The sequence below is a fragment of the Bos indicus x Bos taurus genome, chromosome 2 (assembly GCF_003369695.1).
Source record: "Bos indicus x Bos taurus breed Angus x Brahman F1 hybrid chromosome 2, Bos_hybrid_MaternalHap_v2.0, whole genome shotgun sequence".
NCBI classification, from domain to species: domain Eukaryota; kingdom Metazoa; phylum Chordata; class Mammalia; order Artiodactyla; family Bovidae; genus Bos; species Bos indicus x Bos taurus.
Window position 1 is genome coordinate 88411606 of NC_040077.1, and position 23688 is coordinate 88435293.

At 37.4% G+C, this 23688-nt stretch overlaps 1 protein-coding gene across 4 annotated transcripts; it reads right to left on the reverse strand.

The window, feature by feature from the left end:
* Positions 1–51: 51 nt before the first annotated feature.
* TYW5 (tRNA-yW synthesizing protein 5) lies at positions 52–23685 on the reverse strand. Of its 4 annotated transcripts, none has more exons than XR_003514760.1 (8): positions 23489–23607; positions 17938–18030; positions 13388–13457; positions 10620–10664; positions 9888–10025; positions 6567–6654; positions 6054–6170; positions 52–4058 (listed from the first exon to the last, which is right to left on the reverse strand). XR_003514760.1 is itself a non-coding variant. In XM_027563914.1 (8 exons), exons 1-8 carry the CDS (start codon positions 23564–23566, stop codon positions 3802–3804), a joined length of 948 nt encoding a protein of 315 aa, XP_027419715.1. In that variant the 5' UTR covers positions 23567–23685; the 3' UTR covers positions 2168–3801. The 4 variants fall into 4 exon arrangements, 3 of the variants coding, with proteins under 3 accessions (XP_027419715.1, XP_027419725.1, XP_027419735.1); XM_027563914.1 differs by having other exon boundaries at positions 2168–4058; positions 17876–18030; positions 23489–23685; XM_027563924.1 differs by lacking the exon at positions 13388–13457 and having other exon boundaries at positions 3648–4058; positions 23489–23685.
* Between the last annotated feature and the right edge of the window lie 3 nt (positions 23686–23688).

Sequence of the window (23688 nt, forward strand, 5' to 3'; positions counted from 1 at the left end):
TGCCAAGACAAATACTATTGTTTGTGAAAAGATGATAATTACAATCTTCACCGGGGGCATTTTTAAATTTTATTTTGAAATAGTAATATACACCAGGGCAACAACAAAAAAATCAGATAATAGGTAACTGCAAATTTCAGTCTGCCCATCTGCTTGTATAACCTCAGAGGTGAGCACTAGTTTCCTATGTATCCTTGCACACTTGGGGCCTCCCAGGTGGCTCAGCGGTAAAGAACCTGTCTGCTAGTGCAAGAGACACAGGTTCCACCCCCGCCCCCCCGCCCCCAGAGAAGGAAATAGCAACCCAACTCCAGTATTCTTGCCTGGGAAATCCCATGAACAGAGGAGCCTGGCTGTTACAGTCCATGGGGTTGAAAAAGAGTTGGACTTGATTTAGCAACTAAATATACACAGTGTTTACTTACAGCACGTTTCTTTTATACAAATGCTAGCATACTGTACCCATCACTTCAAACTTTTTTTCTCATTTAATTACCTTGGGAAAATACCTTGCCAGTACATACATACAGTGTCATTCTTTGACTGCACAGTATTTCTTTGACTGCATACTTAGTCTTTCTTTGTATTCCTTGCCTAGGTAGCAAGCAATGCAGTGAGAAGTTTTGCTAGCAGAGGAAAAAATTCCTATGTGCCCCATGAACTGTAACCAAAGAATAACTATATAATGTATTCCTAAGTATTTGAGATGAGCTGCACCTAAGGGAGAAAGAATGGAGAATTACTAATCTGGTCACAACTATAATTTCAGTTTCTATCACCCAGCTGTGTGAGCCAGAAAATGATTTAAGCAATCTGCATCGACTAGATGATTTCTAAGATCCCTTTCAGCAACAAAATTCTGAGATTTGGAATTCTTGAGAAGTTGTAATATACCGTGTAATAGTTTACATATTAAAAACATCTCATTTGGTCCCAACCAGGTAGGCAAGAAAGATTAAAATACTTTGCATTTAAAATAAAAGACATTAAAAATTATGACCAGGAAAATAATTTTAAAGCATCCTAAAGGATTCATCTCTAGATATTACAATTTAATGCTACAATAGGAACCACCTCAATTCTCTAAGCAAAGGAATATAATTAAATGGGAGCCAGCACCAGCCATCAACTATGTGCCTGCCCTTGAGCTATCCCCTTTATTTTTGTAGCAACCCTATAAAGTTCAAGTTTTACTTTAAAGATGAGGAAAGCTTCTTAAAGGATTATATAATTTGCCTAAGGTCATCCAGTTTACTTTCCAAGTAAAGTGAATTAAAATGATTATTCATTAGGCAAATTGTAATCTCACATTTACTTCCTAGTGTTCTACATGATTCTGGACATAGGTATTTTGTTGATTCTCTTATTGGCTAACAAAAACGGGGGGGGGAGGTGGTTATTAAAGAGTGGACATAAATACTGTTCAAACTAAATCGTTTTTTTTTTTTTTTTTCCCTCCTCAGGGAAAAGAGTTCTTTGCTTATCCTAAGAAATAACCAAAGATCAAAATCTAGTAATTAGCTATAAAACAATTTCTTTTCTGACACACTAACTCTGTTGACCTGAGTAACTTCCATCTTTCTTCCCAAAGATGCCTAGGAAGTTTAGAATAATTTTCTTTGTATTTTTCCTATTTGTCATGCTGCTGCTGCTGCTGCTAAGTCGCTTCAGTCGTGTCCGACTATGTGCGACCCCATAGATGGCAGCCCACTAGGTTCCTCTGTCCCTGGGATTCTCCAGGCAAGAACACTGGAGTCGGTTGCCATTTCCTTCTCCAATGCATGAAAGTGAAAAGTGAAAGTAAAGTGGCTCAGTCGTGTCCGACTCTTAGCGACCCCATGGACTGCAGCCCACCAGGCTGCTCTGTCCGTGGGATTTTCCAGGCAAGAGTACTGGAGTGGGCTGCCATATAATTTACTGTTTATAGGCTTCCCTGGTGGCTCAGACAGTAAAGAATTGGCCTCCAATGCAGGAGACCTGGGTTCAATCCCTGGGTCTGGAAGATTCCCTGAAAAAGGGAATGGCTACTCCAGTAGTCTTGCCGGGAGAACTCCACGGACAGAGGAACCTGACAGACTATATAGCCCATGGGATCACAGAGTCGGACACAACTGAGTGACTAACTTTCACTTTTTAAAGCTGAAATTAATCCATTCCAAATACAGGGTATGAGTGAATGTATAATTTTTATTAGAGAAAATTTTCTCCATATTTGAAATGCACTAAATCGATGTAATCAGATTGCTTTGTATCAGCACATTTGTGTTCAGTAAATACATGTGGTCTCTCTTCAATGAGATTGCAATATAATTACTAGGTGCAAAACAAAGAATGGCATAGATCCACATACAAACGCTCATTGTCTTCAGTGATGACAACATTATTGAGATCTCTCATATATTCGTTCTTTTTAGTTTTGTTTTTCTTTTTTTTAAAGAAACTTTCTTTAAAAAGGGGATACGCAGAAAACATCTCATGGGGAAAACTTAAAGTTTAGCCATAAGTATAAATTAAAACAGATTTGAGTATTCAAAAACTGAAAAAAAAGGGCAGGCATGACTTTTACTGGGTACCAAGAAAACCACGATCAGGACCACAATCAGATTAAACAGTTGCTTTAGACAAATCACAAAACTAAGTCCAAATTACTATTATGTAATCCAGGTGTTCTCGATCCTAATGACGCATCAAAAAAGAAACCCACAAATCTTTTAGATACCTATGCCAAACTCCCAAAGTACTGCTCTACAAAGATGAGGCCTATGTATCTGTATGTTATAAAAAGCTGAAAAGATTAATGTAGTACACATATTGTTGGTTGCCCACGTTTTTTTCCTTATCTAAACATATTCTAAAAATGACCCATTCTGCCCTCATAAATACCTCCTGTGTCTCAGAGGAAACAAATTCCACTTCCAGCTACAGTAGACCCAACTGACCTAAGAGTTATTCCATATCCTTTACCAGTGACTGGCCTGCGGGTGGACAGGTCTAAGCCACTTCAGATCAGTGAGACCCAAGCATCTGGTGGCAAATTCTGGGAAAGCTTTTGCATGTAAGAGAGGGCCCCTGAAATCCTCCCCGATTCCTGCACTGCATGTAGATGAAGATGCACACAGTCCCAACTGCTACTGGCAAACATCCCGTGACCACAAGGGTAGCCAGCACTAGATGATGCCAATGCTGCAGTTGAAAACAGCGGGGAGAAAAAAAGCCCAGAGGTGACCCTCCTAGGAATCACTGGAATAGAAATACTGAAGCCCTTTTCATCAGCTAACTTCATGTATAATGATTCAATAGATTTTCTAATTGTTTAGGTCATTTTAAGTTGGATTTTTTAGTTATTTGCATCTGAAAACTAAAGGGTTATCCCACTGCAGCACCTTTTCAACCATGTGTGCTGTGCTTAGTCACTCAGCCGTGTCTAACTCTTTGTGACCCCATGGACTGTAGCCCGCCAGGCTCTTCTATCAATGGAGGTTCTCCAGGCAAGAATACTGGAGTGGGTTGCCATGCCCTCCTCCAGGGGATCTTTCCAACCCAAGAATCAAACCCAGGTATTCTGGATTGCAGGCAGATTCTTTACCATGTGAGCCAGCAGGGAAGCCATAACAATCTGTATTAAGCAGAAACCACACAAACATGCCTTCATACTAAATCTGTAAATCCGAGATTGATTTATCTTTCCTATTGTAACAAAGATTAAATCTTTAAAAAACTAATTTACATCTTGTTACACTTTTCCAATATTTGGGCTGAACTGTATTTAAAAGTTTATGCTCACTGCATTCATTTCATTATTCATTCAAAGTTTTTGCTATAGGCTTTGTCTTGAATGTGCAAGACCATTCGCCGTGCATAGAAGTCCCTGTATTCCTCTGGTAATTCACCTAGTGTTTTTAAGGCTCTGTCCAAAATTTGTACAGCTCTTGATGCTGCTGTCAGATCTTTGTTTCCATAGGTATCCGTTTTATCATAGCATTCAGATGGAAGGTGCTTCCAAAAGACATTCACTCCCACTCCAAACTCTTCAGAAATTACATTATGGAACCATAAAGCTGAAGAAGTATTTAAAAAAAAAAGAGTTAAAAATAAAAGCTACAGTTAAAAAAAAAAAACAAAATGTCAGTGAAATATCACAAATTGCATATAGCCAATTCAAGAAATAAATCTTATAACTAGATCCCTTCGTTAGCACACTCCTAGCTTTTAACAGAATCATTTTAACTTTTATGAATTGCCAACCAATTTAAAGTGTCAATAGCACAACCCTACTTTAAAACTTCTGAAAGTAGCAATTTTCCCTTTTAACTTGAAAGACACAATAAAGTTCTATTTGTTTTTTAGTTCTGTAATTTGGGGCTGTGTTTTGTATTACTTGTTTACACTTCCTGAGTCACACACCACATCAAAAGTGTTCATTTTTTATACACAGAACATTTCAATTATTTGAGGGGTATCTGACCTTTTCTGACTTAGTACAGTACTTTTGTTCTCAAAGACTTCCTGGTTAAGCTGCCTTTGGTTCTCTAACTTGCTTAAAATCTGCATTTATTGTAGCCTCCCCAGTTTTTATATTTCTAATGCACTTACAATCATCCTATGTTAACGCTCCTTTATAATATATATATATATAAAAGTAAAGCAAATATTTTGGTTGTGGAAAAGATAAGTAAACTTCGTATAGCTAATTAATATTTTACTTCCACTAAAAATTTACTTCTTTGTTTTCAATTGAGAATAAATATTTTCAAAGCATAGGTGCTAAAGAAACACTAAACCAATACTAAACAAAGATGAGATCCTAGTCACATCCAAAAAGTGTTTAATCTTGTGACAGAAAGGAAGATTTATAAGATGCTAAATTTTAGAAATAAACTCCTTCTAAGAGTGCTCTAGGAAAAAAAAAAGCTTAAAATATTTTGATTTACAAAACCAGGTTCCAAACATGGTTTTAATCTTAACTACTCCTTCTTTCAGAACCTTTTTTTCCTTATTCAGTGTTAACGGAAAAAAAGCTAACCATCCTGTTAAATTTAAATCCAGAGATGGGACTTCTGCTCCTATTTCAAAATATCTGCAAACGTTCAGTATTTTTTCTCTTTTAAAGTTGTATACAGAATAAGGCAGAACTGCATCACCCTTAACCATGCTCTCAAGATATAAAACCCCCAAATTTAAGTAACGGCAATGGATTTAAAACACTGTGCTGTGACTGTTTTCAGTGAGGATTGAGAAGTCAAGGTATTGAACTTTTATACACAATTATGTAAAGTTAACTAAACAGGACAACACAAAGATTAACAAACTATGGTTCTCTGTCCTCAAGGAATTTATAATCTAGTCCCAAATAAGATATTATTATTAATACTTTTAACTAAATTTTATCACTCAAGAGGTATTATTATAAACATATTAACATATATGAAAAGTAAAACTATAAGCCAAATTTGTTAATGCACCCCTTAATATTTTGATTTTTATAATTTTCTGGTATTCAGTTTTGTATAATTACAGATGTTAACTGTATCACTGGTTACTAACAACTAATGCCTATATACTGTTCAAAGAAATTAAGTGACACTAATTCAGACTGTAGAAAAATAGTGCCCAATAGTGTACATCATAGGTATTGCATTATAACATTTGATATTTAATAAAATATTCTGTTTGGCTTTGAAATGTATTTATAATTTCTTCATAATTACTTAAGTGACAGTTCTAAAACATGTAAATATTTTAGAAACAAAATGATTTTAAAAGTACCATGAAGTATAATTTTTTTGCAGATATAAAGTATCTTGCTTAGTATCCTTTAATAAGAGAACTTAAGAGTATAATAATATATTTATAGGTTGTCTTTGAAAAATAAGACAATACTGTAAGAACCTGTCTTAGCATACTTTAAACACACACACATTTGTATATAAAAATTCATCTTGTATAGGATAGGATACAGTTAACAAACTTTTGTATTAAAAAAAAAAATCACATAATGGTCAAGTGAGTATAAATAGTATAAAAAGCAAGTTACTGAAGTCTAGAAATCTTACCAGGAATGAATAACACATCTCCAGCTTTAAGGGAACATTCATACCTTCTAGCCTTGGAAAACAGTGGATATTTAGCTAAGTCTGGGTTATCTATGTTCAGTACTTCTGATTTAGAACCTGAAAAGTTACAAAACAGGATGATATAGATTGAACAGTTAGCATTTTTTTTAAATAACCACAAATATAAATTTGAAATTTTGTTTTTTCTTAACAACTACTTTACTGTATCACACTGTGAGAACAATTACTGTTCTCCTGAAGACAATTTTCAGTGACCTACCCTTTATTTATAACCACTGACATTCATGTAACATAATCAAGATAATCTAAAAATTTCATTCTTCATATAACCTATCATCTCATGTATACACGTACACAATGAAGAACACAATACAAGACACAAATACAACACAAGAATCATAATTAGGAAGAAGCCCTACAAAGTTTTTCTATGAGAATGAAGACATTAAAAAAAAAAACTTGAGAAATTTATTCTTTAAAAAAAAATAGTACCTGATAAATATAAATATTGGGCATCTCGAGGACTGAACAGAACAACACGCTTTTTTCCTGTCACTTGTATTAAGAAGTTATCCATTACCTGAAGGCAAATAAGAACTTATGAAAAAGCATAAAATTCTAATATACAGAATCAATGGTATTCCAGTTAACCATAAATCCTGTCTTTTAATAAAGCTTGACTCAGATTACCTAAAACTCTTATAGTAATATTCTAATTTAACAGTGAAAACAGATGTGTTACACAACTGTGTCACTATTTCTCCAACACTGCCTTAAAATGGGAAGGACTGGCAGGCCATTAGAAAATCTGCTCAGAACACTGTTTGCCTTTGCTTCATCATTATGACACCAAGTGCAGTTACATCTATTTGAGGCTCCCTTTGGTAAGTATGACCAACTCCCCTGGGGGCTCAGATGGTAAAGTGTCTGCCTACAATGTGGGAGATCTGGGTTCAATCCCTGTATCAGGAAGATCCCCTGGAGAAGGGAATGGCAAGCCACTCCAGTACCCTTGCCTGGAAAATCCCAGGGACAGAGGAGCCTGGTAGGCTACACAGTCCATGGGGTCACAAACAGTCAGACACAACTGAGCGACTTCACTTTCACTTTTCACTTTCCTTTGCTAAGTATGGGTTTCCCAGATGGTACCAGTGGTAAAGAACCTGCCTGCCAGAACAGGACATGTAAGAAATGCTGGTTCTATCCATGGGTCGGGAAGATCCCCTGGAGGAGGGCATGAAGCCCACTTTAGTATTCTTGCCTGGAGAATCCCATAGCCAGAGGAGCCTGGAGGGCTACAGTCCATAGGGTCGCAAAGAGCTGGACCCAACTGAAGCGACTTAGCACACACACGTGCACGTTGGTAAGTATCTATTTTACTTATCTATCCAGGAATACTGTAAGGCCAACATTAGATGATAGGATGAGAGCACTTAGAAAACCAGGTGCTGAGGAAACACAAGGGAGTGCTGCAACCACGGACAGGCTCTTACGAGATGGCCAACCAGAATTTGGTTACAGGAAAATATACTGATTTCCAAAGTATTTCGATAGGACCGTACTTGGCAAATAATTTTGACGAACTTAGTAATAATGGAGCAGTGTTGACTTTTATCGTGTTTGTAAGGGTACACTGCATTAGTACAAATTTTGAAAAATCCTAAAAGCAGAGCTACAAGGACTTCCCTGGCAATCCAGTTATCAAGACTACGTGTTTCCAATGCAGGGGGTGTGGGTTCAATCCCTGGTTGGGGAACTAAGATCCCAAATGCCTCACAGTGCAGCCAAAAATAGAAAAAGGAAAAAAAAAAAAGGCAGAGCTACATTAATTCCCAGCTAAGGAATTAAAATATATACTAAGCAAGACATGTTCATGATTATTTACATATCACTTCAACCTAAGCATTTCTCCCTTAACAATGACTTATGTAAGCTGTAACTACATAACTAGCATTCCTTTGACTTATTTTTAAGAAAAACTTCATATTTAAGATAAAATGGATACTACACAAAATTTGTGAATACAGTTAAAAGTATGAGTTATCATTTTCTCATCATACTATTCATGTAACTAAAACCTTAAACTGTGGTGTTGGAGAAGACTCTTGAGAGTCCCTTGGACTGCAAGGAGATCCAACCAGTCCATTCTAAAGGAGATCAGTTCTGGGTGTTCATTGGAAGGACTGATGCTAAAGCTGAAACTCCAGTACTTTGGCCACCTCATTCGAAGAGTTGACTCATTGGAAAAGACCCTGATGCTGGGAGGGATTGGGGACAGGAGGAGAACGGGACAACAGAGGATGAGATGGCTGGATGGCATCACCAAGTCAATGGACATGAGTTTGAGTAAACTCCGGGAGTTGGTGATGGACAGGGAGGCCTTGGCATACTGCGATTCATGGGGTCGCAAAGAGTCAGACATGACTGAGCAACTGAACTGAACTGAAAACCTTAAAACATGTTAAGATCTTATATCTATCTCATTATACTATATCAAAATCCTCCCAAGAGGTCCTCCGCTATAAAACACTATAAAGTATACTTCTAAAACTTTATTATAAAGTTTTATATATTTAGAACTTTTCAAAATATTCTATCTTTGGAAACCTATCAAGAGGTCACAGAGTCAGACACAACTGTGCAACTAATGTACACACAAGATATTGCTTTAAATTTTCTAAATTTCTCTATCCAACATCAAACTAAATACAAACCTAGACTTTTAATGTTTTTTAGCTATTTATTTGCATGTGTTTGCATGTGCGTGTGCATGCTCAGTTGTGTCCGACTCTGTGACCCCACGGACTGTAGCCCACCAGGCTCCACTGCATATGGAATATTCCAGGCAAGAATCCTGGAGTGGGTTGCCATCTCCTACTCCAGGAGATCCTCCCAGGGATTGAGTCCACATCATTTGTGTCTCCTGCATTAGCAGGTGGATTATTTACCGCTGCGACACCTGGGAAGCCCATGCATATGTTTAAGCAAGTAAAATTGTAACACCATAGAATAAATGGTCAAGATCAATATCTGCGCATCTTACTGCTCAATAAATACAGGAGACACTTGACATTCTCAAGGGGTATATACCCTAAGACCTCCAGGTATCTCCAAATTTTTACAGTTGGAAATGACTCTCCACAAACTTCTGCCTTTCTCCCAAACAACGGTTCCATCTAGTCACATATATAACTTCAACATTTTTTCCACTTTCAGTTTCCCCCACCTCATCTGGTGTCCATTTTCCACATGTTAAAAAAACAAAAAACACTTGAAAAAACTCAGTATATATATTTATAATGATGAAAAGAGAAATGCAAATGTAAGAAACTGCCTAGGCTCTGCTGCTGCTGCTAAGTCGCTTCAGTCATGTCCGATTCTATGTGACCCCATAGATGGCAGCCCACCAGGCTCCCCTGTCCCTGGGATTCTCCAGGCAAGAACACTGGAGTATGGTGCCATTTCCTTCTCCAATGCATGAAAGTGAAAAGTGAAAGTGAAGTCGCTCAGTCGTGTCCGACTCTTAGCGACCCCATGGACTGCAGCCACCAGGCTCCTCCGTCCATGGGATTTTCCAGGCAAGAGTACTGGAGTGGGGTGCCATTGCCTTCTCCAAACTAGGCTCTCGCATTAACTAAATAATTTACTCCATTACCATTGCCTGGCAGAGCACCTGTTTTTAAACCTCATGTTTCAGCAAATTACATGTCAGAGAACTTCAGGGTAGCCTCCCAAAAGTTAATACTGTGAATGTTCAGTCTATAAATTCTAAAGGCTACTGTAGTTTTAGATTTCGCATTTTATGTAGCATACATCATAGTGTGTCCAAAGTTGTAACCCTGGTGAGCTGATTCGAAAAACACTGGAAAAGAACTGCTCTTCTTTGAAGAATTTTGGAAACTTAATATCTCCTTCCAATAAAGGAAACTGCTTTCTGATATCTGCAACATCCTGCATTGAGAGAAATACAATAAGAATTTTATTTCACAGTATTGGAGTAATGCTTATTTTATCTAAGGCTGCCATCAAAGCCCATGATATCATGGAGGAATGGTGCAAAATTCTGCTCACTGTTTTAAAATACTAGGATGTGACCATAGCCAACACATGACCTTTTAAGTGAAAGAACGACAGACTGTAATAATACATTCAATGATACTACTGTTAACCTTTATATACTTCATTAATAGGAAAGTTCATCTTACTCTAAGCAAGAATCATACAACCTACTTAAATGTAAGAGTCATTAACTTGAATGTTATCAACTATGTAAAACCTGGGGCTTCTCCTAAGAGAGAAAACTAAAAGAAGGTGAAGAAATAACGTGCCATAAAGAGAAAAGACAGAATCTGACTTGATCATTTTAGGGACTGCTCCTTAACTGTGTGCATATTAATTTGATCCTAAATACATATATATGAATTATCCAGGTTTTTTATATCATTTTAGATTATATTTTATTAACTGAATGGCCGTCTGCAAAATAAGTAGAATAGATTCCTTAATTGTGGAAAGATTAGATAACTTCACATTCAGAATTCTTACCTTTCTAGGGTCTTCTCCAAGTGATCGGAGGTAGTACTTCTCATCCTTAAACAAGCCAAAGAAAAACAACATCAGTATTCACTTAAAAATATCAGAAAGTAAAGACAAAAGGGAATAAATGTGAAAATCTAACCCCATTAAGTCATTTTTAAAAAAAGTTCCATTTTCTTCCCTTTCTACTAATGCTCTCTGGTGGCCATATGAAGAAATGTCTCTCTACGTGCTTGTAACAATGACAGGATCCACAAAACATCAGGTAAAATAAACTCTTTATAAAGGCAACACATGCATATCACATCTAAAGCTTAATTTAGACTTTATATTCTAAATTATTTACAATCTTAATTAGCATCTTCAGACTTTACAGAAATCCCATTTTTATAACACATGATCTCAGAGTATCATTGAAGGCCAACAACAAACTTTATTAATATAATGCAAATATAGAAGATAATATAGAATACTTTATACTTTTAAAACTAATTTTTTTAAAAATCTGAAACATTGTATTTTACAAAGCTAAGCTTATCCTTAATCATAATTCTCAACCCAAATCATCAAGAGTCAGCTCAGGTATGAATTAGAACTATGTCAGCTTATAGTAATAAACTTAAGTTGATGCTTTAAAAAACTGTCAACTATAACTTTATTAAGTAGCTCTGCTGCTGCTGCTGCTAAGTCGCTTCAGTCGTGTCTGACTCTGTGTGACCCCATAGATGGCAGCCCACCAGGCTCCCCTGTCCCTAGGATTCTCTAGGCAAGAATACTGGAGTGGGTTGCCATTTCCTTCTCCATTAAGTAGCTCTAATAGGGAATTATTTGAATTATGAAGTATACATCGCCTGTATTTTCTGTAATAACTAGTAAACTGAGCCACATCAGGTCAAACACAGGGGCAACACAACACAAGAATTCTGCCTTTTATACTTAAATTGACCATTATAGCACAAACTTCAAAATATATCTCATTTATCATAACAATATATTATACATCTGTGTTCACAAATTTTACTTAAATCCAAGATTTACTGATTTTAAAATTTTAACTAGTACGATATCAGATAAGTTTCATAAATTTATTACTAGCTAAACAGGTTCAGGGCTTGCCTGCTGGCTCAGACAGCAAAGAATCTGCCTGCAATTTGGATATCCACGTTCGATCCCTGGGTTGGGAAGATCCTCTGAAGAAGGGAATGGCAACCCACTTCAGTATTCTTGCTTGGAGAATTCCATGGACAGAGGCTAAGTCCATGGGGTTGCAAAGAGTGGGACAAGACTAAGTTACTAACACTTTCACTTTCACAGGTTTCAAAGTCTGTTCTTCAAAATTCTAAGAGTTTTCTACCAGTTCTAATGTTTCAGGATTTAAAATATATATTTATGTGGCAGATACAGAGATACACCATACAACCCTCTTCAAGAAAATATTCATTAATTGCAAGGAGTGTGATAAACATACAGCTGCCAGCTGTTAACTCCTTCAGGTCCGCCTCACCCTTTGAACTGTCGTGCTCTTTCTAGGGTAGCCTCAACCAATGACTAAGCAAGATGGTAAAAGGCCTAGACACTGCCACCCTGGACAGGATTCCTCTAGGAAGTAGTCTTTGCTCAGGAGTTCCACATGGAGCTGGCAGAGAGTTTGTCAGCTCTGGATCATTGCCTGATGGCACCCTCTACCCAAATCTTCTCCTTTTCTTTCACAGGTATTTTCCCCAATAAGTCTTTTGTAGTCCTAATTTCATCGCAGAATGTGTCTCCCAGAGAACTGAACTGACAGTCCAATTCATCTTACACATCGCCCTAACTTAGGCTTTACCATTACCTTGTCCCTATTTCCTTTATTTCACTTGACATTTCATGGCTATTTAAATCTGTGCCACTCATTACCCTTGGACAGGAAAGTACCAAAGTGCAGCTGAACATACATGTTAAAGCATGACTGTAAAGCTAAAACACATTTTTCAGATATAGCTAATGAAATCAGTTTTGCAGATATTCTAGTCATACAATTAGAATCAGACATCTGGGATTTCTGTAGGGATAAAACATCATGTGATGAAAGAACAGAGAAAATGTAATACCTTTTACCACCAAACTGACCATCACCCAGCTGGCTCAGATGCAGACAACAGCTTTCTTCAAAGCTTAAAAAGCAGTTTATTTTTCAAATGTGCTTTTGAGATAACACAATAAACTTTTTTTTAATGTATTTATAAATGCCTCAATGTCTCATCTCAAGATATTTAAATTCTATTTTGCATTATTTTAAGCTGGATTATTATGTAAATAAGTAGAATTCTTCTGCATATAATCCTGAACAAATGTTATAGCAAATACACACAACAGAAATCACATTAATAACAATAAAAAATATAGAAATAGTCTTTTGTCTTTGTTAACAGAGTTAACAAAGTTCTCCTTTTTATCATCTGAACTTGGCATATCAGACCAAAGCATTTTCAGAGGAGATAGTATTAATAACTAACATTTAGTAATTCCTACCTATCAGGCACTGTGCTGAGTACAGATTTTATAGAGCTAACTGTCACAAAAAACTTATGAAATAAGTACTATTACTGTTCCTATTTTACAGATGAGAATACCAAAGCACAGAAAGGTAATGAGGACAAGGTTTGAGATCTAATAAATAGCACAGCTAGGATATATGGAAAGCTATAGTTCTCATATATCTAACATTCTTTTATAAGAAAATAATTTAGTGATTACATATTAATGTTTTCTTAAGAAATTGTGTTAAAAACAATTACCTCTGAAATAAAGAATTCTGTATGCTTTTCTTCAGCTGCCCTTAGTACCAACTTGTCAAAAGGTAAAGTTCTGAAATAAACACAAAAGAATCCTTGGACTTAGTAAAAATAAACTAGTAATACTCTAGCCACTATACACACACATACTGTTTGCTGGAGTTTGATATAATCTTCTGTTTTACAACACAGTATCCATAATTTTTATTATAACCTATTATGTGGAATTCTAAGCTTTCAAACTTCATTTAGAGTTGAGCTTATTTGACTTAGGTTGTCTGAAATTTTGCTTTCAAAAATTAAAGATTTTTAGATCTACAGTACAGATGGATCCTTCTCATATGTCAATATACTCCTATTCCAAGTTTTTGTTAGAAAAATGTTTCTGGTTTTATGGTATATATGGAAATATACAAACTTGCAAGCTTTTAGTGCTACTAATTTTCAAGTTCCGTGGCAAAACAAGTCTCGGGATGAACAAGGCAAACTACCAGTGCTACTGCAGAAGAGAAAACAAGCAAACAGCCCATGAAGACAAAGCCCCTCCCCTTCTCACCAACCTACCTGCCTGCCTTCTGGCACAACCAAACAAAACTGCTCTCCCCTTCTACACCACATTCTATCACTTCAGGCTTCTGAGTAATAGCTCAAGGATTCCAGTGAAATGATCAAATTTTATTCTTAAATATTTCTTCCCAAAGGCCCATCTCCTTCCATCCTGGTAAACAGAATTGAACACTGTAGAAGCAAGGTTTGTTTCCTTTACCTCACTCTTTTGAGTCTGAGGATTACCTTTTCTGAGTCATATCCTATCTGTTCAATCTTCTAGAATCAAAAGTACTACCCACTACCTGAAGATGATACCTTATCAGAAACATCAAACAGAAAATGACATCATCAAAGGCATCTGGGTCACTACACTCTAGCCTCCACACCTCTCATTAGGAGTTGTAATCTTTCGCTCTTACTAACAAATATTTCTCCACTTGAACTCTGTAACAGGGAGGTAAGATTTCCTTGTAAGAAGATGACCATGCAATGTTTTCCAAGAAACATAGTGGGTTAACATAAATGTGGAATGTCAGCTATTAGAACAGATAACACCGTTTACTGAAAAGAAAAAGACCCTCTGGGAATTCCCTGGAGGTCTAGTGGTTCAGACTGTGCTCCCAATGCAGGGGGCATAGGTTTGATCCTTGGTTAGGGAACTAAGATTCCACATGCCACGCATCTCGGCAAAGTGAAAGTGAGTCGCTCAGTCGTGTCCAACTCTTTGTGACTCCATGGACTATATATAGCCCATGGAATTCTCCAGGCCAGAATACTAGAGTGGGTAGGCTTTCCCTTCTCCAGGGGATCTTCCCAACCGGGTTCAGGGACTGAACCCATGTCTCCCACATTGCAGGCAGATTCTTTACCAGCTGAGCCACAAGGGAAGCAAATCTCAGCAAAAAAACAATTATTTATTATGTCTCGACTAGAAGGATGGTGACTGAACTCTTAAATTGTTGGGAAGCAGAGGATGTGGCTTCCCTGTGTGCAGTATAACTCAGTAACTGAGCATGTCCCTTGGAGGAACTGAGAAACTAAGATCATAGTCATCTTATGCTACAGGTTTCTGTGGACTATGTAGCTTAACTAAACTAGGGTATCTCTGTATCTACCTCTAGTCTTGTTCCCTTACAAGGAAGTTATCACTTAGTGAGCCAAAAATGGCTTTTGGATTGGTATAAGGACTCTACTGATACTATCCTGCTAGGATGCTGTTTCCTGCCTTGTACCCCTTTGCAAAGCGAAGCGAATCTGATGCCAGATTCTGGACTAGCAGGTGTCAATCTGAATTTGAGGACACTACTGATAATTATGTACAGTGGACACTGCAGGAGAGAAGAAAGAGGGCTGTCATCTACTCAGACCAATCTACTACTATAGTTTCTGGCTAATAATATCAACAAATTTATTTGTTCAATGTTTTCCATCTCTGATCTCACTGGACACCCTTCATTTCTACCAAAGCACCTTTTGAAGAGTTTGGAAATAATACAGAAGCCTCTGCAGGCCAGAGCTACCTCTGTAATTGGTGCAGTTGCTAAGGTCTTAAAGAGAACCTAAGACTTTTACAAGAACAGGCCAGGTAGAGTAGTTCAGTCCAAAGCAGAACTTGGGTGGCCTCAGCAACCTTCTCCTTTAGTAGTACCATCCAAGCTTCTACAGAAGCAAAGCTGAGAGAGGGGGGAAACAGGCATATCAACTGGGAAGTTCCTTGGCCTTCAGGTCTATCCTACACACGTTTCAGTAAGAAGAGCACCTGCTATACGATGCTCCACTTGTCTGGACTGACGTAGACCAGCAAGTGAGGTAGTATCCAAGAGGAATTAGAACTGTTAGGACTCTGTGGAGTCAGGCAAATTTGGGAATAAGTCTTGGTTCCATCATTTCAAGCTATATTTACAATCTTGAGTAAATTTTTTAACATTTTTAAGCTTCCATTTTCTCATCTGTATAATTATCGGTTAAAAAATCTACCTCATAGACATTTAAATGAGTAATATAATCTAGGATGCACAGTACCTGATATATAAGAAATGTTCGATAAAAGATAGATGGTGGGGTTAACAATAATGGCAACATAGCAGCAAGCAGTTAACAACATTCAGAAAAAGAAAAAAAAAATCCTTACTGTTCTGTTCCCCATTTTGGAAAGGTTTCTTTCCAAGATCAGGAATGAGGAAAGTGTAACAAACAATAAGAGCAGGATGGCAGGAGTTAGACGATGTGGATGTGATGGGCAGAAGCAGCAAAGCAAAGCTCATGTAAGACTCAGACTTGGAAAAAAAAAACCTATGGAGAGAATACCAACAGTATCCTTTCAAGACTCTTCATTTTTATGTATATGGATTCTGGAAGAACAGTAAGAGCTACCATGAGGAAAGAAGTAAAAGCCAAGACTTGGGAATATATTTATCTTCAAGTGTTTAAAAAGCAGAAATGAAACCTTAATCTAAAGTGTTAATAATGAGATACGTGTGTAGGTTCTCTTACTTTCCAGCCTCTCTCTGTGGCCTAGATGCCTCCCTTCTTTCCTGTTCCCCAATAACTGCAAAAATGACTATATCTGTTTTCCTTCTGTCTCTAAGCAAATAACCTTGCAACTCTTTAGCAGCTCTAGTGAAAGGCTTAGAAGAGCTGGAATAGGAACTATTACATAATATACGTGCTTCAAAAACATGTTTTGAAAAGTTTATAGGACATGACATAACATTAAGGCAATTCAAGATGAAGTTTCAATACCCATTTGTTACAGCACTGGGCTTCCCTGGAAAATAAACATCATTAACTGCAGGCTGAGAAACACTCATCATTCCAGCACTTTCTTCCACTTTCTTGTTTAATAAAAAATGAAAAGTTCTTACACTTGGAAAAATTTATGGCAATTAAATTCAATTCATGGCCTATTAAAAACCAAAACTGTAACAGCAAATATTCAAAGAATCAAATACCAAGAAACGGTTTGGCAAGCTACTATACGAACTTGGAAAACTCTAATGAGAAAAGTATGACCCTGGACACTGGAAGCTCTGTTTAGCTCATCTCTAAACTCTGGAAGGAACAGTGAGAGCCACCTTTCTTTAAAAAATCAGTCTTTTGTGAACATGGTTTTTCAATAGACTGGATTTACTGGAAACTACACGTGCTCAGAATTTGAAAATCGTTTTTAAATTTAACATTTTTAGTAAAACTCAAGGGAATAAACTCATGGGAATAAAACAGCATAGTAAAACTATAAGATTACAGCATTTAAAGCTTTCAAGTTCAGACATACCACAGCTTTCAACTATCTTTTAAGACATCCCAAAACATAAAACGACAACCATGAGGGAAATTTAAAATATTTAAGATTATTTTGTCAAAAAAGAAAATTAAGTCATATTTATCCAAGTTGACAAAAGATTATACCAAACATAGCAACCACCTGTCTTATATTTCTGGAGAGGGCAGAAAGAAAAAAAAAAAACAGGAGCTTATACTTAACTAAAAACAATCTGGAAGTAGAAAATCTTCCAAAAATAGGGCATTTAAAATTAAAACAGGTTATGAAGGAAAAGTTTAGAATTTACAACTCTAGATAACAATTACTGATGTGGGAAGATCAACTAATCAATGAAGCACTAAATGAATATTGCACATCCAGCTTTAGATGTAATCTAACTCTAGTTACAGAAATTCTCTGCTCTTTCCATAACTCCAGAGGGTATTGGGTATACACTCTATTTTTAAAATAGTCTTTGGAAATGTCTTTGTATAATTATGTAAGCTGAGAATTCTTGTCTTTTAAAAGCCATTCTTTAAAAATTAGTAAGCTAGTCTATAATTATATCAAACAAGCCAAGAGAGAAAATGCCATATGGTCTTTGTATAACAATGCAAAATTACTTTACAGGTTTAAAAAAAGTTACGTGTATCCCCAGAGTAAACCTCAGAAGAAAATACCTATATACAAAGTTTTTACTAATGAAGTCCATCTGGGCAACTGCAGCAACATGAATTTTCACCTCTTTCCTCCCTCCGACTTGGCTGAGGTAATCCACTGTCCATTTGCTTGTACATGCTCCCAAATCAATTCCTTCTAGCACTAGAGGTTTTCTCTGTGTGGGAAAAATCAACAAAAATTATGGAAAACCAACAATATATCAGGAGTTATATTGGGTAATAAAGGGCTAAAAACAAATAAAAAATGACTATTGATCCCAAGATGCTCAAAATCAGATCTTCTGACAATTCATGCTGTAACTAAAGCAGGAAGAGGAAACTATGTAATATACTTAGAACACAATTTTAGCATTAGGAAAACAAAACCAAACCAAACAGCAATACTATCATAAGCTTAGAAACAAGAGAAGTCCGAATATTATTTAAAACATTTTTATGAGTGTTATATATAACAAAAAATACACCTGATTAAAATTTGTACTTTATAGTCAAATATTGTTTGCAACTTTTTACTTTGATAACCATTCTAAACTTATGGAAAAGTTACAACAACATTACAAAGAACTCCCATATACCATTTACTCTGAGTCACGAGTTGCTAATTTAACACTTTGCCCCACTTACTTTACCATCTGCTCTCACTCTTGCAATGTGTGTATGGAGACATATTAAAAATAATTTAATTTTTTCTAAACTATTTCAGAGTAGTTTTCCAAACTGTCTCTATCATGCTCCTTTATCTCTAAAACTTGAGCATATTTTCTGAGAACAAAGACATTCTTTTGTATAACCACAGAATAATTATCAAAATTATATTTAATAGCTACAATACTTTTATCTAATCCAGCTTGTATCCAAATTTTGCTAATTGTCTCTGTATTTTTTCCCAACTTCTGAGATTCCACACTGCATTTAATTCCTGCTGCTAAGTCGCTTCAGTCGTGTCCAACTCTGTGCGACCCCATAGACGACAGCCCACCAGGCTCCCCGGTCCCTGGGATTCTCCAAGCAAGAACACTAGAGTGGGTTGCCATTTCCTTCTCCAATGCATGAAAGTGAAAAGTGAAAGTGAAGTCGCTCAGTCGTGTCCGACTCTGTGCGACCCCATGGACTGCAGCCTACCAGGCTCCTCCACCCATGGGATTTTCCAGGCAAGAGTACTGGAGTGGGCTGCCATTGCCTCCTCCGACACCTCTTTTAATCTGGAACAGTTTCTCAGACTTGTTCTTCTATGACCTGGACATTTTTTGAAGAGCACAGGCTAGTTATCTTACAGAATGTCCTTCAATAGGAATTTACATGATGCTTCTCCATGATTAGATTCAGCTTATGCGTTTCTGCAAAGAATGTACCACTCAGTATTGCTGAGTGCAGAAACCGTGATTAAAAAAAAAATCACCTTCTACACGTACTAGTTATTATTCTAATGTAAGAATTAGCTCTAACTTCTCCATTCATTCTTTTTTTTTCCATTGAGTTATAATCCACTGATATAATTTTGAAGCTCAAGTTATCCCAGAGTTGGCCAGTAAGAATACCTTCAAGCTGACTCTTATGACTTTCTGCCTGAGCATGTCTTACTTTATAATCTAGTATTCTTTTGCTCTCTGTCCCAGCCCTACAGTTATTTCTTCAAGTAGCTCTGGTTTCTTCTAGTGGGGAATGCTGTTTAGAAACAATGATCTGGGTGCTAAATGTGTTCATGACTATTGATGTGTCATTACATATAGGCCTTCTCAGGGACCAGAGCTAGGAAACACATGAAGGTGTGTATATACTCACTCCCTCCACCCCCTCCCCCCAATATACACCTCCTCCCACACACTACATATGCATATGGTTATATTTCTCTCTCTCAATATGTACTATACACACACACACACACACACACACACACACACAGTCTTAATGGATATATGATGAATCATACTTCCAATATGGTTACCTAATTCCAAACTTATACCACAACATTTATTTCAAAATTTCTTGTTCATATATTTGTAAACTACCTGCTGTCTTCCTGAGAAACCTGGTTCCAATCATCTTCAATGTTTAATCAGTTGCACAATCCCAGAATTCACACTAAGTACCTCTACAACTGCTAAGTTATACCACTGTAAAAAAGTATACAAACTAGAATTCAGCATTGTTTATAGTTCTTTTTGTTTTTAGACTGCCATACAATCAAAGTATGGGCTTCCCTGGTGGCTCAGATGGTAAAGTGTCTACCTGCAATGCAAGAGACCCATGTTTGATCCCTGGGTCAGGAAGATCCCCTGGAGAAGGAAATGGCAATGCACTCCAGTATTCTTGCCTGGGAAATTCCAAAGAGGAGCCTGGCAGGCTCCAGTCCCTGGGGTTGCAGAGTTGGACATGACTGAGCAACTAACACATTCCAAATTCATAATCAAAGTACTGTGTTCAAAAGTGACTTAGGTTACTTCTCCTCTCTCCCTTAATTAGGTTCACTTGTTATTTTTAATATTCTATACTAGAGTTTGGCTTTTTTAAAAATTATTCCTTATCCATGTTAATTTTATTATTACTATTATTTCAGAATATAAAACATTAACGTGATCTCCAAAGTCAAAATTATATAAAAAAGGTCACTGCATCTATACTCACCCATGTTGTAATCACTCAACCCCTATAGATAACCAGTCTCATTAACATCTGGCTTATCATCCCCATGTTTCTTTTTTGCAAAGTGATCAAAAACCATATAAATTTCCTTACTTTTTTATACAAAATTATTTATAAATTGTCTTTTGTAATTTTTTCTTTTTAATTTAAAATTATATCCTGAAAATCACTGCTATCAGTTTAGATTTTCTCTCATTGTTCTTTTACAACTTAGCACACTATAGTGTAAATGGAAAATTTAATCTGTCTCCTATAGTAGGTTTTTTAGGTTATTTGTAATCATTCTCAAACATAATAAATACTAGATATTTTCATTCTGTTGAAGTACATCCCCAAAGTAAACTCCTGAAGAGGAACTCAGTTCAGTTCAGTTCAGTCGCTCAGTCATGTCCGACTCTTCTCGACCCCATGAATCGCAGCACGCCAGGCCTCCCTGTCCATCACCAACTCCCGGAGTTCACTCAGACTCACGTCCATCAAGTCAGTGATGCCATCCAGCCATCTCATCCTCTGTCGTCCCCTTCTCCTCCTGCCCTCAATCCTTCCCAGCATCAGTCTTTTCGAATGAGTCAACTCTTCGCATGAGGTGGCCAAAATACCAGAGTTTCAGCTTTAGCATCATTCCCTCCAAAGAAATCCCAGGGCTGATCTCCTTCAGAATGGACTGGCTGGATATCCTTGCAGTCCAAGGGACTCTCAAGAGTCTTCTCCAACACCACAGTTCAAAAAGTAAACATATCAACAACTTTGTTAGATATGCCAAATTCCCCTCCATTAGGCTTGTACTGCTGCTACTGCTGCTAAGTCCCTTTAGTCGTGTCCGACTCTGTGCGACCCCATAGACGGCAGCCCATCAGGCTCCACCACCCCTGGGATTCTCCAGGCAAGAACACTGGAGTGGGTTGCCATTTCCTTCTCCAATGCATGAAAGGACTTGGCATAAAATGTGAGTGCCAGTTTCCTCACAGACTCACAAAGAGTGTATTATTAAAGCCTTTTGATTTTTGCCAATATGATACATAAATGGTATCTATTTTTTAAATTCTCTTATGAGTAAAGCTGAATGTCTTTTCATGTGTTTAGAGGCCATTTTTATCTTTCTGTCAACTGTTCACTTTTTAATCAGATTTTTGCCTGCTTCCTCATTAATTTTTAAAAGTTCTTTACATACATGTGCTTTCGCTGACATTTAATAAAATATATATTGTAATATTTCCCTCCCAGTTTGAATTTGATGTACTCAAATTTTAATGTTCTTTTACTACACTTGAGTCATAAGGAAACCCTTCCATAGACCTAGATTACAAAGAAATTTATCCATGCTTTCCTCTAGTATTTATGTAATTTCTTTTTTTATTTAGATCTCTGATCCTTTTGGAGATTACTTTTGTGTATGGTGTCAGATATAAATCTAATTTTATCATCTTATAAATGACTGTGACTATCCAGTTGTCCAAGCACCATTTATTTAAAAGTTCATCTTTGCCCTAGTGATTTAATGTCATGTTCATCACACGCTGAATTTCTATATGAATGAAAATTTATCCAGACTCTGGAGATACATATATAAAGTCACTCAGACTTTCTTCTCTATTCATCTGGTCTGTCTATCCATGCAACTGTACCACACTGTTGGTTATTAAAACATTTTTAAAAATTTGATAGGACTATATCCCTTAACAGCTTTTCTTAGGAGTTTCTTAATTAGAAAAGTCTTGTTTTGCAAATTAGTTATTGATTTCTAGTTTTATTACACCGTGATCAGTGTTATTTGCAATTTTCCACTTTACAATGTTTAGTGATGCTTTCTTTGTAACAGTATGTCTTGTCTAGGAAGGCTAAATTACAAAACACTTTTTGCTAGCTAGCCATCTTACAAAGCATTTCCACATTCATATATTATTTGATGGTCACAATTCTGTCCTGAAGGCATCTATACACTAATGTGTTCCGTGGTGGGGAAAGACAACCACCCATCGAGCCTACTGCTGCTGCAGACTTGAATCCTCCCCATAGGTTTCTAATTCCTAAATGACAACTTCATCCCTGACTTTTTTAACACTCAGAACTGTAACTCTATAACCATCCTCAGAGATATAAATATCAAGTAAAATTACTGGGGGAGGGGGTTCTTTATCATGAGCAGGCTAATTGTAATCTTATGGGTTTTTTTTTTTTTTTTTAAATATCTGTTCCTCTCTTTATTCTCAGTTTTTCTGATGCCTAGATTCCCTTGCAAAAGCACTGCAAGTAAAAACAGTTTCTCCCCCATTAACATTTTTCTGAGTTTTGTTTTAAAGAACTAAGGTTCGAATTACAGATACAAAACAATCGAACGTCTGATCTACAACCCATGTTAGTTAGAATCCAGTGGAAGTTTCTCGTGGGATTCCCATTGCTTCCCTTTTTGGATCAGTGCAGTGAAAAACTGCTCCTTCAAATCCAGTAATTCGTGAAGAATAACTGGCGCCATTCAAGCTACTGGGGGGTGGGGGTCGGAGATGGGGCGCGAAACTGCCCCTAGACTATAAGAAATTCGACGAAAGACTTGAAGACCTGGGGGAGGCGGGGGAGGGGAGTGGGAGGCGGGGGAGGGGAGTGGGAGGCGGGGGAGGAGAGTGGGGGGCGGGGGAGTATTTCCCTAGGGTGCCATGGTAATGGTATTAGACTCCTTGATCGAACTCCCCCAAGGCAGCTAGCTGAGCTTATTAAGCAAAATATTTCTCGTAGTCAGCGCTCTGACGTCCAACTGCTTCCCAGAAACGTGGAAGGGTACTCGCCGAAAAATTTAATAGGTGAGACCGTCAACATCCCCCACGTGCTCCCTTGGCCGCAGGGCCAACCAGCCACTTTCAACTGACAACCTTCTCGCCACAACCTGGATCCCAAGAAACCAGTTCGGAGCCGCTCGACTGGTAGGAACGGGTATCCACCGACACCCCGTGGTTCCGCCCCGCGAGAGGGCCTCACCTGCGGATACAGGTGCTCTATGAACTGCTCCTGCGAAACGCCCTCGAATCGGGGTACTGGGAAGCCGTGCCCGGCCATGGTTGTTCAAGCCAATCCTCTTCTAAGTCCCGGGACCCTCTGCACTAACACGTTCCTCAGCGCGCGATTCGCCCGGAAACAGGACCCGGAGAGAAAAGGTCCGGGAGGCAGGCTGAGTCGCG